This window comes from Sorex araneus, chromosome 2, assembly GCF_027595985.1.
Source record: "Sorex araneus isolate mSorAra2 chromosome 2, mSorAra2.pri, whole genome shotgun sequence".
In the NCBI taxonomy this organism is placed as follows: domain Eukaryota; kingdom Metazoa; phylum Chordata; class Mammalia; order Eulipotyphla; family Soricidae; genus Sorex; species Sorex araneus.
Genome location: NC_073303.1, coordinates 87,893,179 through 87,907,247, shown reverse-complemented (window position 1 = coordinate 87,907,247; position 14,069 = coordinate 87,893,179). Strand labels below are relative to the sequence as shown.

Sequence of the window (14,069 nt, the reverse complement as noted above, 5' to 3'; positions counted from 1 at the left end):
TGTAGTGACTACAAAGACATTAAGTATGACATTAAATCACTTTCCTGACAAGTGGCTGCTTCTGCTGTGATCCGGATTCAGTCTCCAGCACCACATATGGTCCCCCAAGCACCATTAGGAGTAGCCCCTGAGCACAGAATCAGGAGTAAGTCCTGAACACCACTGGGTATGGTCCCCAAAACAAACCATTTAATGGGGTAGTGATCTAGCTCAAAGGGATTTATGCCTCCTATACATATACACTGTCAGGTCCAATTTCTATCCTCATGCTTGATGGTTTTCACATGTGCCGCCTGGCTACACACAAAACCATCAGCAGTCACCAGTGTATGGAGTGTCATTGGGTGTGACCCTGAGTCACTAGCTCTTCTGGAGAGGCCTCTAAAAAAGTTTAAAAACTTTTCTTAACACCAAAACATGTGGAAAGGCACATGTGTCCTACCAATTGCCAACCTCTGGTGTGTAAAAAATAAAGATGTAGAAATACGTATGAGTACATTTAGGAAGACAAAAAATATTGTAAAACCATATTTTAAAATATATTTTTTAAATCTAATATAAAAGAGAGTTTTATTGATCATGAACTACATCTAAAAGAGTTTAATTTTTTCACTATGAAAATAATTCGTGTGACAGGTAATTCCATGATAATATTAAATAACAAGATTTTTTAAATTGATAAATGTTATGATTGGTAGAGAAATTTTTGAGTGAATCACAATTTTGCTTCTTATAAGGGATAAATTTTGAACATAATTCTTGCAGTTTTCAGATGAGTGTATTAAGTATTCTGAGTATAAAATTTAAAACATATCCACACATATTTCTGAAAGGTGAATCATTTAAAAATTATAAAATTTAACAATATATTCTAGTACAGAAATATTTGTAATACAAGAAATAAGTAAGCATAATTTATAAATAAATATGTACAGAAATACCAATAAAATGTAACTGATAACTCCAATACTTAAAATATCTTACCTCAGCACTGTAATACACAATAAAAGCTATCAAATAACCTTAAATTATATTTTCTTCAACTGAATGATATTGAAATATAAAAAGTATTTAAATACAATACTAGATTATATTAAATTATCTCTTTCATGGGCTGGAGCGATAGCACAGCGGTTGGGCGTTCGCCTTTCACACGGCTGACCCGAGTTCGATTCCTCTGCCCCTCTCAGATAGCCAGGCAAGCTACCGAGAGTATCGAGCCCTTGCCCTCGTGGTAGAGCCTGGCAAGCTACTCACGCGTATTGGATATGCCAAAAACAGTAACAATAAGTCTCTCAATGAGAAGACGTCACTGGTGCCAGCAAATCGATGAGAAATGGGATGACAGTGACAGTGATCTCTTTGATATCTCACATTTTATGTCCAATGCTTTTAAATGGCTATTTAAATAACTATTTAAATGGCTATTTTCTCTTATAGGGTTAATATTTTATTTTAACTTAAAAACATGCCACATAAAATCTATATTTTTTAATTGATTCAGGTTTAGTAATGCCAGAAAAATTGCCTTTTCTGAAAAAAAAACGCACATTAAATGAACTCTAATAAAAACATAACTAAGATAGTTGAAACCTGAATTTAAATGGAAATATTCAACTGTCTTTAATGTAGTTCAGGAATTAATGTTATAATTATTTTTTAAAGTGTGAATGCTTGATATAGGGAAAATTAAAAGATGTTTTCTTCTTATTTAAAAAATCATGGTTTCACTAAAACGTGAATTTGTAACTTTTTCAAATTTACTAGATAACTTCCATAAAAATAAGTTCATTTCCCTAGGAAAAAAGGCTGCCAATTGGAGTATTTCATTCTGGACAAACAAAAAGCTTTTTCCTCTGGGGGAAAAAAAATGAAGCTCAGTCCTGGTTACATTACCATTCACTAACTCATTCAAACAAAACTGTTGTGCTTCTAACTAGCATAGGCTGAGATGGAATATAGAAATTGTCACCCAAATATTCAGATTCACCAGCAAAGATCCGTGAACAGAATTAGACTTGCTGCATCACTTTCATTACCAGTTAAGGCATCTGCCCAGAGAGACAGATATACAACATGTTCTTCAGTCCTGTAACATCTCCTCTCTCTGTCTAACAACATAATCAAAAAGATTTGAATTTATATTTAAACTCAACATCATTTAAGGGTGGTAAAACACCTAAGCCTGCACGGGACTGGTCCAAAGGAGGACATTTAGCAGGGTTTTCCACCAGCTCTAGTTCAAAATAGGTAAGCATAAGAATCAAAAATTGCTTGATTTCCAGGACAGCAAATATTCTCCCAGGACATATTGTGACTCCTGATCCGAAAGGCATATAATAATACTTTAACTTGTGTCCATTTCTGTAGAAGGCAGTCTTTATCTTCCCATCTTCATCAAGATAGCGATCATATTTAAAAGTCTGAAATCAAAATACAAAAAAAAAACTCTATAAGTTAATTGTTCCCTTTCCCCACCCCCTTATTTTTAGGGACTGGGGGAACATCCAGCAGTGCTTAGGGCTAATTCCCGGCTCTGTGCTCAGGAATCACTCTTGGCTATACTGGGGCTATATATAGTGCTGGGATTGAACCTGAGTCGTCTGGGTGCAAGACCATCACCCAACCCTCTGTACTCTCTCTGCAACCCCTAAACTACTTTAAATGGAATTTCCTTCCTCCTCCTTGACCTAGAATATATAGAGCAATTCTCTTTTTAATTGAAGTATCATTGCATTACAATTATTTATGTTAAAAATTTTTAATTGATTGAGGTTTCATGTTTATCATATTGCTATTAATGGTTTACACACATAATTCCAACACCCATCACCAGTACACTAGTGTACAAGTATTATAATATTATATAGTTATCATGTGAGTATCATTAAAACCAATGCATGCCTTTTTCCTGACTTTCCCAACTTCTAGTTTTCTAGCTTAACATTTTCAAAATCTAAAAATCCACTAATTGGTCAGTTGCTAAATATCCAAAGAATAGGAATTTAACATTCTCTGTGAAAATAGCACCTTCTATCTTTACCAGGTGACTAATATCTGGGAGAAGCAGATCTTCAAAAGGTCCAGAACAAAACTCAGGGCTGGAGCAATAGTACATCAGGTAGGGCTTTTGCTTTGCACATGACTGATTCAAGTTCGGTCCCTAGCATCACATATGGTCCCCTGAGTACTGCAAGGAGTCATTCCTGAGTACACAGCCAAGAGTTACCACTGAGCATTGTCAGGTGTGACTCAAAAAGTTAAAAAAAAAAAGGTTCAGAACAAAACTAGAAGAGATGGTATATCTGTCTAACTTCTGGGATATGGGGGTAAGCATTTTTAAGAAGGAAAATAAAGCAGGAGACTTTTTAAAAGACTCCAAGCTACAAATATATTTGAGCACATATTGTGTAGTAAGATTAATATCAGGAATAAAAAGATTTTGCCCATTATATCTATATTCTCAAAATATATAAATATTCAACATGATGAATGAAACTATCCTTATGGCCTCAATGATTAAAACAATTCTGCAATGGTAAATCTCTATTTTACTTCTATCTGGAGAGACAGCACCTGCATATTAAAGTTTGATAGCCACTTACCAAAGGGTCTGGATAAATTTCTGGATCTAAATGCATTAGTTGTGGATAAAGTGCTATGATGTCATCTTTGCGAATATTAAAGGAACCTTCCTGAAGGTGCAAAGTGAAATCCTCTTTAGCAGGCCGAATGTTCAGGGAGGCACTAGAGAGCCTCAGAGACTCCTTGATGATACTGTCTAAAGATTTTTTTAAGTGAAAAAAGAGAGAAGGAGGAAGGAAAGGAAGAAGGAAGAACAAATAGAGCATTTAAAAACCATGTCAAATAAAGTCAAATACTTCTAGAAGTCTGTAACACAAAGCTAAACAGACTATGGGCAGGTGGTTAGACAAACATTTCCTAAGCTTTTTTCTATTACCACTATGCTAGTCAATGATTCACTTGTGTCTGAATGTATGTTTTTTATTTTTAACCAGCTCAGGGACTATGCCTGGCTTAGTCCTAGAGAGACCATGTAATGCCAGGGATCGAACCCAGCTCTTCCGAATGGGTTGTATTTTCATTAATCCATCGGATACTTTCCCTGATCCCTAACTGTACTTTTGTTGCCATTGTTTCAGTGCACAGGGATCAGCACCTTCATTCAGGAATTTTGGGAATCCATAGAGCATATAATACTCTATGACTTAAGTCACATACTTGACTCATTATTATTCAATATGATTATCTGAGTTAATAATAATTTTTGATAAAGAATATATTCTTGGTCACAAATAGGAATTAAACTTTCAGAATTTTAAGAAAAAAAATTTATTTTTACTATTTTGGGGCATGAGGCACGCCCAGCTGTGCTCTGGGCATATTCCTGGCTCTATGCCCAGGGATCACTTCTGGCAGAGTTTAAAGAACCATATGGGATGCTGGGGATAAAACCCAGGTCAGCTACATGCAAGGCAAGCACCCTACTTTCTGTACTCCAGTACAATAATATTATTTTTTATGACACTAGGTATTTATTGTAATTGAAAATTCAATAAATCACTTTGATGTGTATTATCAATTTCTAACTTAATATGCCTATAATTATTATAGCACAGCGGGTAGGGCATTTGCCTTGCATGCAGACGACCAGAGTTTGAATCCCAGCATCCTATATGGTCCCCTGAACACCGCCAGGAGTAATTCCTGAGTGCAGAGCCAGGAGTAACCACTGTGCATCACTGGGTGTGACTTCCCCCCACCAAACTAAGCAAAAGAAAAAGAATATTAACAATATGCTTCTATCCAGTATAAAATGTGTGACAATAGTAAAACCCAAGGAAACAAAACAGGGTATACAAGCAGTTGAGAGCATGTGTAAAATCAAGTGCCTTAACACTGTATTCATATTTTGCCCTAGGCTGTAACTTAACTAAGTGCATTTGCGTTTGCTGCAGGTTTGCTATAAGGGTCAAATGGAGGAACCCATCTGAAACATTTAACAAGATGCCCAGTACAATTAAATTCACCACAACAAGTAGAACACAGTAAATGGAATATCACATAGTATTACCTAGCACAGGCATGTCATTCAGTTGTGTTGGACTCAAAGAAATAGGATGGTCCTGAGAGCTGATGTTTTGACCAGCATTCTCCAGAGTTTTCTTCACTTCTTTTGTAGCTGCTTTCAATGCTTCCGGGTTCCTGTTAAAAATTAAGAGAAAAGAATAGATGTACGAAAAAGTGAATTTTTTGTGAAACTGAGTGTCTATAAGCAAATAGGGATTTCGTCCTTTTAACCAAGTCCAAGAGAAGGTGGGAAAGGGACAGTTTCATTTGCCTTTTATTCTATTTTATGAATGTGTTTAATTCGTTCTTTATTACCAACAGTTACTGCTTTAAAGGAACCTTGCTCTTTAGAAGTTAAAGTTTGGCTAACCAGTTATGAATAAACGTTTTCTCAAAAAGATTAAATGGTCAAGTTATTCATAAATCAGAATGGAAAGGGAATCACTTGTTTGAGTATTTTAATTTGCTGGCTGAGAGGCTAGAGAGGCTGTATCCTATGTGCTTGCATGCAGCTGGCCGAAATTTGTTCCATGGCACCACATGGTCCTCTGAGCACCACTAGTGTAGACTGAAAGACCTACTGAGCAACCTTGGAGTGGCCCGGGTAGTTCCAGACACCCAGGAAACAGCCTGTATCTTCAATCCCACACTGAACTGTCGGTCTGGTTGACCGAGAATTGATGGGACTGAGCCCTGGACCCCCTGAGCATTGCTTGGAAGTCCCCCTGAAAAAGGGGAAATTTGAATTAACTCTTAAAATGCACACTGTGATTTCAGATAAAACTTTATGTGATAAATATTGTACATTATTTATATTTACATTATATTTATTTTGTAACTATATTATAAATTTTATACCATTTTGACTTATAAAAAGACTGGTGATTCATTTTTGTACTATTTGCTGAATTCTCAGTTTTATGGGATCTATATACATAAGGAAATAAATGAAGCTTGAGAAATATTTGATCATATTTTTTGTGTCTGCATAAAATGTCTGCTATCACCTCAATGATACTAAACTGATGCTGCAATCTTACTGTAGATATATCAATTTATTCAAATAAAGTTTACATAAATAAAAACTGCAGAAGAAATTTTGTATTTGAGGTAAGTTTAGAAATGGGATTTTTTTTTTTTGGGTCACACTCGGTGATGCTCAGGGATTACTCCTGGCTCTGCACTCAGGAATTACTCCTGGCAGTGCTCGTGGGACCATATGGGATGCTGGGAATCGAACCCGGGTTGGCCACATGCAAGGCAAACTCCCTACCTGCCATGCTATTGCTCCAGCCCCTTAGAAATAGGCTTTTATATCTGCAATTATTTTAAATTATGTGTGTATGTGTGTGTGTGTGGTGCTTGGTAATAAACTCATATTCTCATACATGCAAAGTATATAGTCTATCATTAAGCTACATTCTACCCCCAAAATACTTTTACATTAAAGACATAAAATGATCAACCATCTATGAAAAACCTGACATTCTCGATCCAACAATTATATTCTACACAGGAATTAATTTTCTTCTCCAGTTTAGGGGAAAGGGGCCATACCTGGTGGTGTGCAGAACTTACTCCTGACTCTCTGCTCACTGATCACTATTGACAGTGCTCAAGAGATCATGCATGGGGTTGGGGATTGAGTCTGCATCAACCACATGCAAGACAAGTGTCTTAACCCTTGCAGTATCTCTTGACCTCCTACACTTCCAACTGACCTGGAATAATTCAATCAATCATTTCATTGCCAAACCTCAAATGATTAGCACTTGAGGGAGAATTTATATTATATAACATACAATACATAGAGTTTTTCTTTACATATAGTTTTAAAGGCAAAAGTCCATCAATAATAAATAATTGCTTAATAAATAATGTATGATATAGCTGCTCCATAGATAACAGAGTTGGCCAAACAGTAAAAGTAATCACTAATTGAGAGAGAAAACAGTGCACAAGTTAGACACAAGCACTGCCTTATTTGCCATTTACAGGTCAATAAGCCATAACTTAAATATACCTACATTTTTTTTCATCATTAATTCTATATTCATGAACTTTTAGGGTCACCCTTGTTTAAGGCAAAGATTTTGCATTAGATTTTCAGAGTAATTTCCAATCCTCATTCTTTCCCCTAACCTTGACTCTGCTTCTCTAAGACACATGTTCCACTGCTTATGTTTTTGTGAGAATTGGATGATTTGAAACATATTAAACATGAAGATAAATATTGTGCTCTAGTGTGATAGCACGGGGCTGGAGCAATAGCACAGCGGGCAGGGCATTTGACTTGCATGTGGCCGACTGGGGTTCAATTCCTCTGTCCCTCTCGGAGAGCCCTGCAAGCTACTGAGAGTATCCCGCCTGCACGGCAGAGCCTGGCAAGCTCCCCGTGGCGTATTCGATATACCAAAAACAGTAACAACAAGTCTCACCATGGAGACGTAGTAACGGCCGACTCGAGCAAATCCATGAACAACAGGACGACAGTGCTACCGTGCTACAGAGTGATAGCACGAGAAGGTTCTACAAGTGGTTCTGCTCCCAACACCATCCCTCATTCCTCCCACCACCACCATAATTGAACTTCTGTTTTCTACTAAAATTTAAAAGGGATAAATCGAAATGGGTAAGCGGTTAGTTACCTAATCATCTGAAACAAGCACCAGAATGAAGCAGGAATAGTGTTTGCTAACGAAGCCCAGAGTAGAGCGACATGTGACTTGGCCTTCTCCATGTCATCTAAGGTAGACAGTGTGTCATTCATAATCCTGATCAGTTCTGATATGTGGTATCTTTTCCCCAGGTTCTCATGCTTGAAGTTCTCTTCCAGTTTTTCTCTGGCCTGGTGCGCAGTCTTGAACATGTGGATGGGAAGGCCTGCTACCAAAGCTGGAAAGATCTTGTCAAATTCCTTGAAGTTGTCAAGGTTATTAAGAATAAGTGCTTTTTGTGTATCTGGCCCTGCAACATCTCTGCCAAAGAGTGTTACATATCCAGCTTCAAACATCACTCGGTAGCAGAAGGAATACATCCCTTCTCTTTCCCAGGTGGACTGTGAGTTAGCAGTAACTTGAAGTCTCATGACCCGTTGGAGGTTTTCCATCATTGTTTCCGTGAGGGAATTTAAGGCATCACCCTGTAGGGTCTTGATCAAAGTCTTGTTTATGTTTTCAGTTGTGTCTCCATCATTTGGATCAATGCTTCTGTGCCCAAATACCTAATAACAAATAAAATATATAAAAAAAAATTAGACCTGACCAGACAGTACTAAGGGCTGTAGCACTGCAGCACTATCATCTCATTGTTCATCGATTTGCTCAAACAGGCCCCAGTAAGTCTCCATTTTGAGACTTGTTACTGTTTTTGGCACATTGAATATACTATGGGTAGCTTGCCAGGATCTGCTATGTGGGCGGGATACTCTCAGTAGCTTGTTGGGCTCTCCGAGAAGGATGGAGAAATCAAACCTGGGTTGGCCGCATGCAAGGCAAATGCCCTACCCGCTGTGTTATTGCTCCAGTTGTCAGTCGGTATTAAGAGCTAAACTGTATTATATTATTTCATAATATTTTATTTGTTTAAGAAGATAAAATTGTTTTTTTCCATCTTATCTTCTCACAATTTTATAGTGCAACACAAATGAATGACCAAATAGTACCTTTTTTTAAAGGGCCTGATTTAAATCTCTTCTCTTCAGTATAAGCCTCCCACCTATCCCCCAACTACTACTTGGTGCTTAAATTTCTTATTTTTCTTATGGTACTACATTTATTTCTACATTAATATGGTGCTAATTAATATGTCTTAACAAGATTTTAAGCTACTTAGTGGCAGAGACCCTGTCTAATTTTTTTACAAAGCCTCAGTAAAATTTAGTTAATTTTTCTATGAAAGATACTATTGGATAAAAATTATATAATAACGAAAATGTCTGGTCATGTCTTTAAAAAATTAAATAAATATGTATCACATGTGTGATTAAATAAATGTTAGTATTGTATTTCCAGCTTTCACATGCACTCTGGGCATTGTTCAGATATTTCTGGTCTGACTATATTTGTACCTCTTACTCAGAGCCACCTATTCAAGTAAAGCATTCTATTTTTACATGATTCTCATTAGCTGGTTAATAAATAGCAATATAGATTCGTGGGGAAGTAGCACAGCAGATTAAGTGCTTGCCTTACATGTGGCTGTCCCAGGTTAGATCCTTGCCATCCCATATGGTCCTCCAAGCACTGCCAGGAATAATTCCTGAGTACAGAGCCAGGAATGAACCCACAGCATTGATGGGTGTGGCCAAAAAAACAAAACAAACAAAAAATCTGGGCCAGGGAGATAAACAGTCCATGCTTTGCATGCTGGAGGCCCTAGTTCTATACCCAGTACTACATGATCCCCTGAGCACTGCCAAGAGCAAGTCCTGAGCTCAGCAAGAAATAGTTCCCGAACACCACCAGATGTGACCACAGAAACTAAAACTAAAATTGGTCATTCATATTCTTGACTTTTCAAACTATTCGTATTCATACATTCAGTCTAGTCTGATCTAAGATCCAACATGTCAGAGTAATTCTTCAACATCTATAACTAGAAATATATTAAAATAATTAAATATAATGATACACCGAAAGGCAGAAAACAAATAGTATTCTATACAAATAATGACTAATGCAATATGGGTTACCTTTACAGAAGTAGTAAAGTGAAATTTTTTCCAGTCAAAATATTTCCCATGGCATAACACTTTCTGGTATGACAAGGGATTTGTTACAAAGTGGACATAGTTTCCCATTAGTTTGCAGGTGAAAATATGACCATGTTTTCTTTGATTTGCTCTCAAGAACTCAAGAGGATTGGCACCAAATTGCAGAGCACATCCAAAATATGGAATTAACCCATTCTCCAGAGGCGGTTCACCTATTTGCCTGTGAACACAAATTTATGATAGATATAGGAAATTACATTCTTTTTAAAAAATTTAAATCAGATTTGCCATTGATTTTTAAACATCAAAATATTACCTATAGTTTATGCCACTGAAATGTAGTTCCTGCTCCTTTACTATATTAAGTCACTTTAATGTAATAATATGTCATAGTAGTAGAAATTCTAATGCCATCAACCCACATATGCTTACTTTCATCAAACACGGATTGTCTAATATGTTTACTTTTCCCAATGGTAGAATAAAAATGCTAAAAGATAAAAAAAAAGTCTTCCCTTAGGGCAGAAATAAAGCTATATATATATATATATATATATATATATATATATATATATATATGAGGTACAGGCTTCAAGCAGTAAAAATGAGGCCTGGGGTTACTCCAGAGACATTTGGTCAATCAGATCAGGAGTTAGGAGCATCATCAGTCCTTGGCATCCCGTAAAGTCCCCCAAACACCACCAGGAGTGACTCCTGAGAACATAGCCAGGAGTAAGGCCTGAGCATTGCTGGGAGTGACCCCAAAACCAAAAAAAAAAAAAAAGACAAGAAAACAAAAAAAAAAAACCCTAATAAAAACAGGTCAGGAGTTCAGGAATGCAATGACAGGCCTGAGGATGTGGTGCTTCTCCGGTTCTGCCGGGCTGTAGACCAGCAATGCTACCCAGAAGTGCTGAGGGGCCTTTGGAACCACATCCAGCAGAGTTGGGGATGGAGAGCTCTAAGCACACACTCAGAAATGTCTGGGAGGGGGGCTGGAGTGATAGCACAATGGGTAGGGCATTTGCCTTGCATGCGGGCGACCCGAGTTCAAATCCCAGCATCCCATATGATCCCCCGAGCACCGGCAGGGGTAATTCCTGAGTGCAGAGCAAGGAGTAACCCATGAGCATCACCAGGTGTGACCCAAAAAGCAAAAAAAAAAAAAATGTCTGGGAGGTCCTGTGTGCTGAGGATTGAAGCTTCGCTATCTACACACATCTCTAACTCCTGCACTCTCTCCTCAAACCAATATAGTTTTTCAAGGATCATTTAATTATATTTCTCAAACCGTTTTATTTTACCATTTCCCAGTTTTCTTGGGGAGCTGCATGGGGTGGTGCTTGGTGGCTACTCCTCATTTAGTGCTCAGGCATCAAGCCTGGGGTTCTGACATGCAAACCACACGTCAGCCTATTGAACTTTCTCCCCAGTCCCCTATTGTTTTCTATAATTGTATGAACTACTACACAACACAGAAGATTATGGAATTGAAATTTTCAGAATCTGTCTAGTTTATTTTATTATATAATGATAGCTGAAGAGATGAAGAATCTCATCTGAGAAATTAACTTATGAAAATTAAATTAAGTGTTGGTAGGATCAATTTTAGTATTCTTCCTTTTGTTTTTCCTTTTTGGGTCACACCCGGCGATGCTCAGGGGTTACTCCTGGCTCATGCACTCGAGTGTTACTCCTGGATGTGCTTGGGGCACCCTGTGGGATGCTGGGAATCAAACCCAGGTCGGCCAATCAAACCCAGGTTTGCAAGGCAAATGCCCTACCTGCTACGCTATCGCTACAGCTCCAAGTTTAGTGTTCTTTCATGATATTTAAATGTTTTTAATTTAGAATATGAATGTTGATTTTCCAACATAAGTCACTGTCCATCTTAATATAATTTCATGTAAAATACTTATTTTTATTTTATTAATTAATATGTAACTTAATTGAAACTAGAAAGTATCAGGTCTGAATTAAAATATCTTAAGAAACAAAGAAGGTTGTAAAACACTTAGGATCTACATAGCTGAAGGTATTTTGGGCAATTCTACCTTTGGGAGGTGAAAATAAGGATATTTACATATCCATCTCTAAATACTCATTAAACTAATCAGAAAAACTATGGCTATACCGTGGGAACTTATTGTATTATTATACAAATTGTACATGAAAACATGCTAATGAGTGTAACATACTTAGCAATTTCCCAACTCACATTGCTCTATTAACATTAATAGATAATCAAAGATTCATAAGAATTATCAATAGAGACTCTATGTTCTTGTCCATACTATACAAAGCATAAAAACTGACAAAAGAGCATGGATTTAGTCAAAACCTCTATTTGATCCATACAACAGGAAGAAACCGTTCTTAGTGCAATTCCACTTAGCATTTGAATCTTTATTAAAATTGATTTCCATTTTACATAAAAACTACAAATATCTTATAAAATTTATGCCATTATGTTTATCAAATTTATATATTTTTATATTATCACTGTTGTATGTCAAAATTAAAAACACTTTTGTTAGATGTACTAGACACCACTTTTAAAATTAAAATTACATTTCAATAATTTAATTAAAGAAAGTAAGGAAGAAAATACAATATTCATTTCTATTTGGAGGTACAGATTACCACACTGATTAAATAGCAATCAATGTTAAATACATGAACAAACTAAAATGTAGTTTAAAAATAAAGCTCTACTTACCTTCTCCTCATTCCGAGAACAAGCCACAAACAGCAACACACAGCTATCACAACTCCCCAGATCAAAGACATGGTCAGCATATTGCAAATCTAACTCAAACTTCTATACTTAGAAGGGTAAGAGTGCAACTAAGCAGGGCCTCCAGCTAGACTTTTTATATATGGTTGGATCTTGCACTTGAGTGATCAAAGTAAACAATTATTTGTTCATCTTATTAGAAAAAAAAAAAACATCAAATGTCCTTGAACTAAGTACACAGGTATCAGAAGAGCTTCCAAAACAATCAGAGAACTGCAATACTCAGTAAGTTGAAGGTCTCTCAAATGAATGTTGACTTAATGTTTGGACCTAAAGTCAACAGCAAGTATTACAAGTTTAGTATGCTTATTAAAAGTTTGAAAAACCTTATTCAGAATGAGTATATAAAGTAGACATGTAAGATCTGATAACGGAAAGAAAGATAAGCATAAGTTATTTATCAAGCCAATGGTCTCATGACTTTGAGGAAGAAATCAGCCTAAATGATTTAGGAGAGACTGAGTGACTAAGTTCAAAGGAAAGAGAACTGGGTGAAAAGTTTCTACTGTTTCATGTTTCAGCACTTTTTAAAAATTAGGAATATTTTACTATATATAGTAACATGAAACCTACCAAACATTTCAAGATAGGTAATATGTCACATGAATTTATATTCCAGATGAAAACACAGTTCATTTATTTATTTATTTATTTATTTATTTATTTATTTATTTACAAAGCTTTCATGTTTGAGTTTCAGTCATACAATGATTGAACACCTATCCCTCCACCAGTGTAGTTTCCACCACCAATGTTCCCAGTATCCCCCGCCCCCCTTCACAATCTTCCTCTTGCCTCAATGGCAGAAAATTTCCCCATACTCTTTCTCTACTTTTGGGCATTATGGAAAAACACAGGTTATTTAAAACATCAAAACTTACCGATCTTTTTTTTTTTCAAAAAGAAAAGTTGTATGACCATCTTTACTAAAGTAAAATAGTTTCCTTTTCAACTAAAGGTAAGACTAGCTGAAACAAAACGTGATAGGAAGTGAAAGTCAGTTCTTAATTGATCTCCCTTCCTACTTCCCACTCAAAGGCAGCACCTCTTAATTATTTGGCACACATCCTTTCTCACTTCTGAAGTCTCTGCACACACACATATTAATTGAGCACCAACTCTGTGCCAAAGATTCTTCATAAGTATTCTGGGAAGAGGAGTTAACAAAACGGAAGATTCCTTATGCTAATGAAGGCTGTTTCAGTACAGAAACATAATTGAATATGTATTAGGAACAAAATCACGTGTAGAGTGCTCGTGGGGAGGAGAACAGGAAGAAATTTCTTCTTATTTTCCCCATCAGCCCTAGATCTAACCTGATAAGAAGCTGTTGCTTGTTGGCTTGCTTATTTGGAGACATGAGTGAGTCTGCCATCTTCTCAAGTTGGTAGTGCCTGCGTGAACCCTTTTTTTCTTGCATAAATGCTTGTCTCTTGGATACTGGCCTTACAGCGGTAAGCACCATAC

General features: G+C 36.6%; 1 protein-coding gene across 1 annotated transcript; it reads right to left on the bottom strand.

Moving 5' to 3' along the window:
- Positions 1 to 622: 622 nt before the first annotated feature.
- On the bottom strand, positions 623 to 12,637 carry LOC101551537 (cytochrome P450 7A1). Its single transcript, XM_004602594.2, has 6 exons — positions 12,525 to 12,637; positions 9,785 to 10,025; positions 7,740 to 8,314; positions 5,096 to 5,226; positions 3,606 to 3,781; positions 623 to 2,423 (listed from the first exon to the last, which is right to left on the bottom strand). The coding sequence occupies exons 1-6, from the start codon at positions 12,602 to 12,604 to the stop codon at positions 2,124 to 2,126; spliced, it is 1,503 nt and encodes a 500-aa protein (XP_004602651.2). The 5' UTR covers positions 12,605 to 12,637; the 3' UTR covers positions 623 to 2,123.
- Positions 12,638 to 14,069: the final 1,432 nt, after the last annotated feature.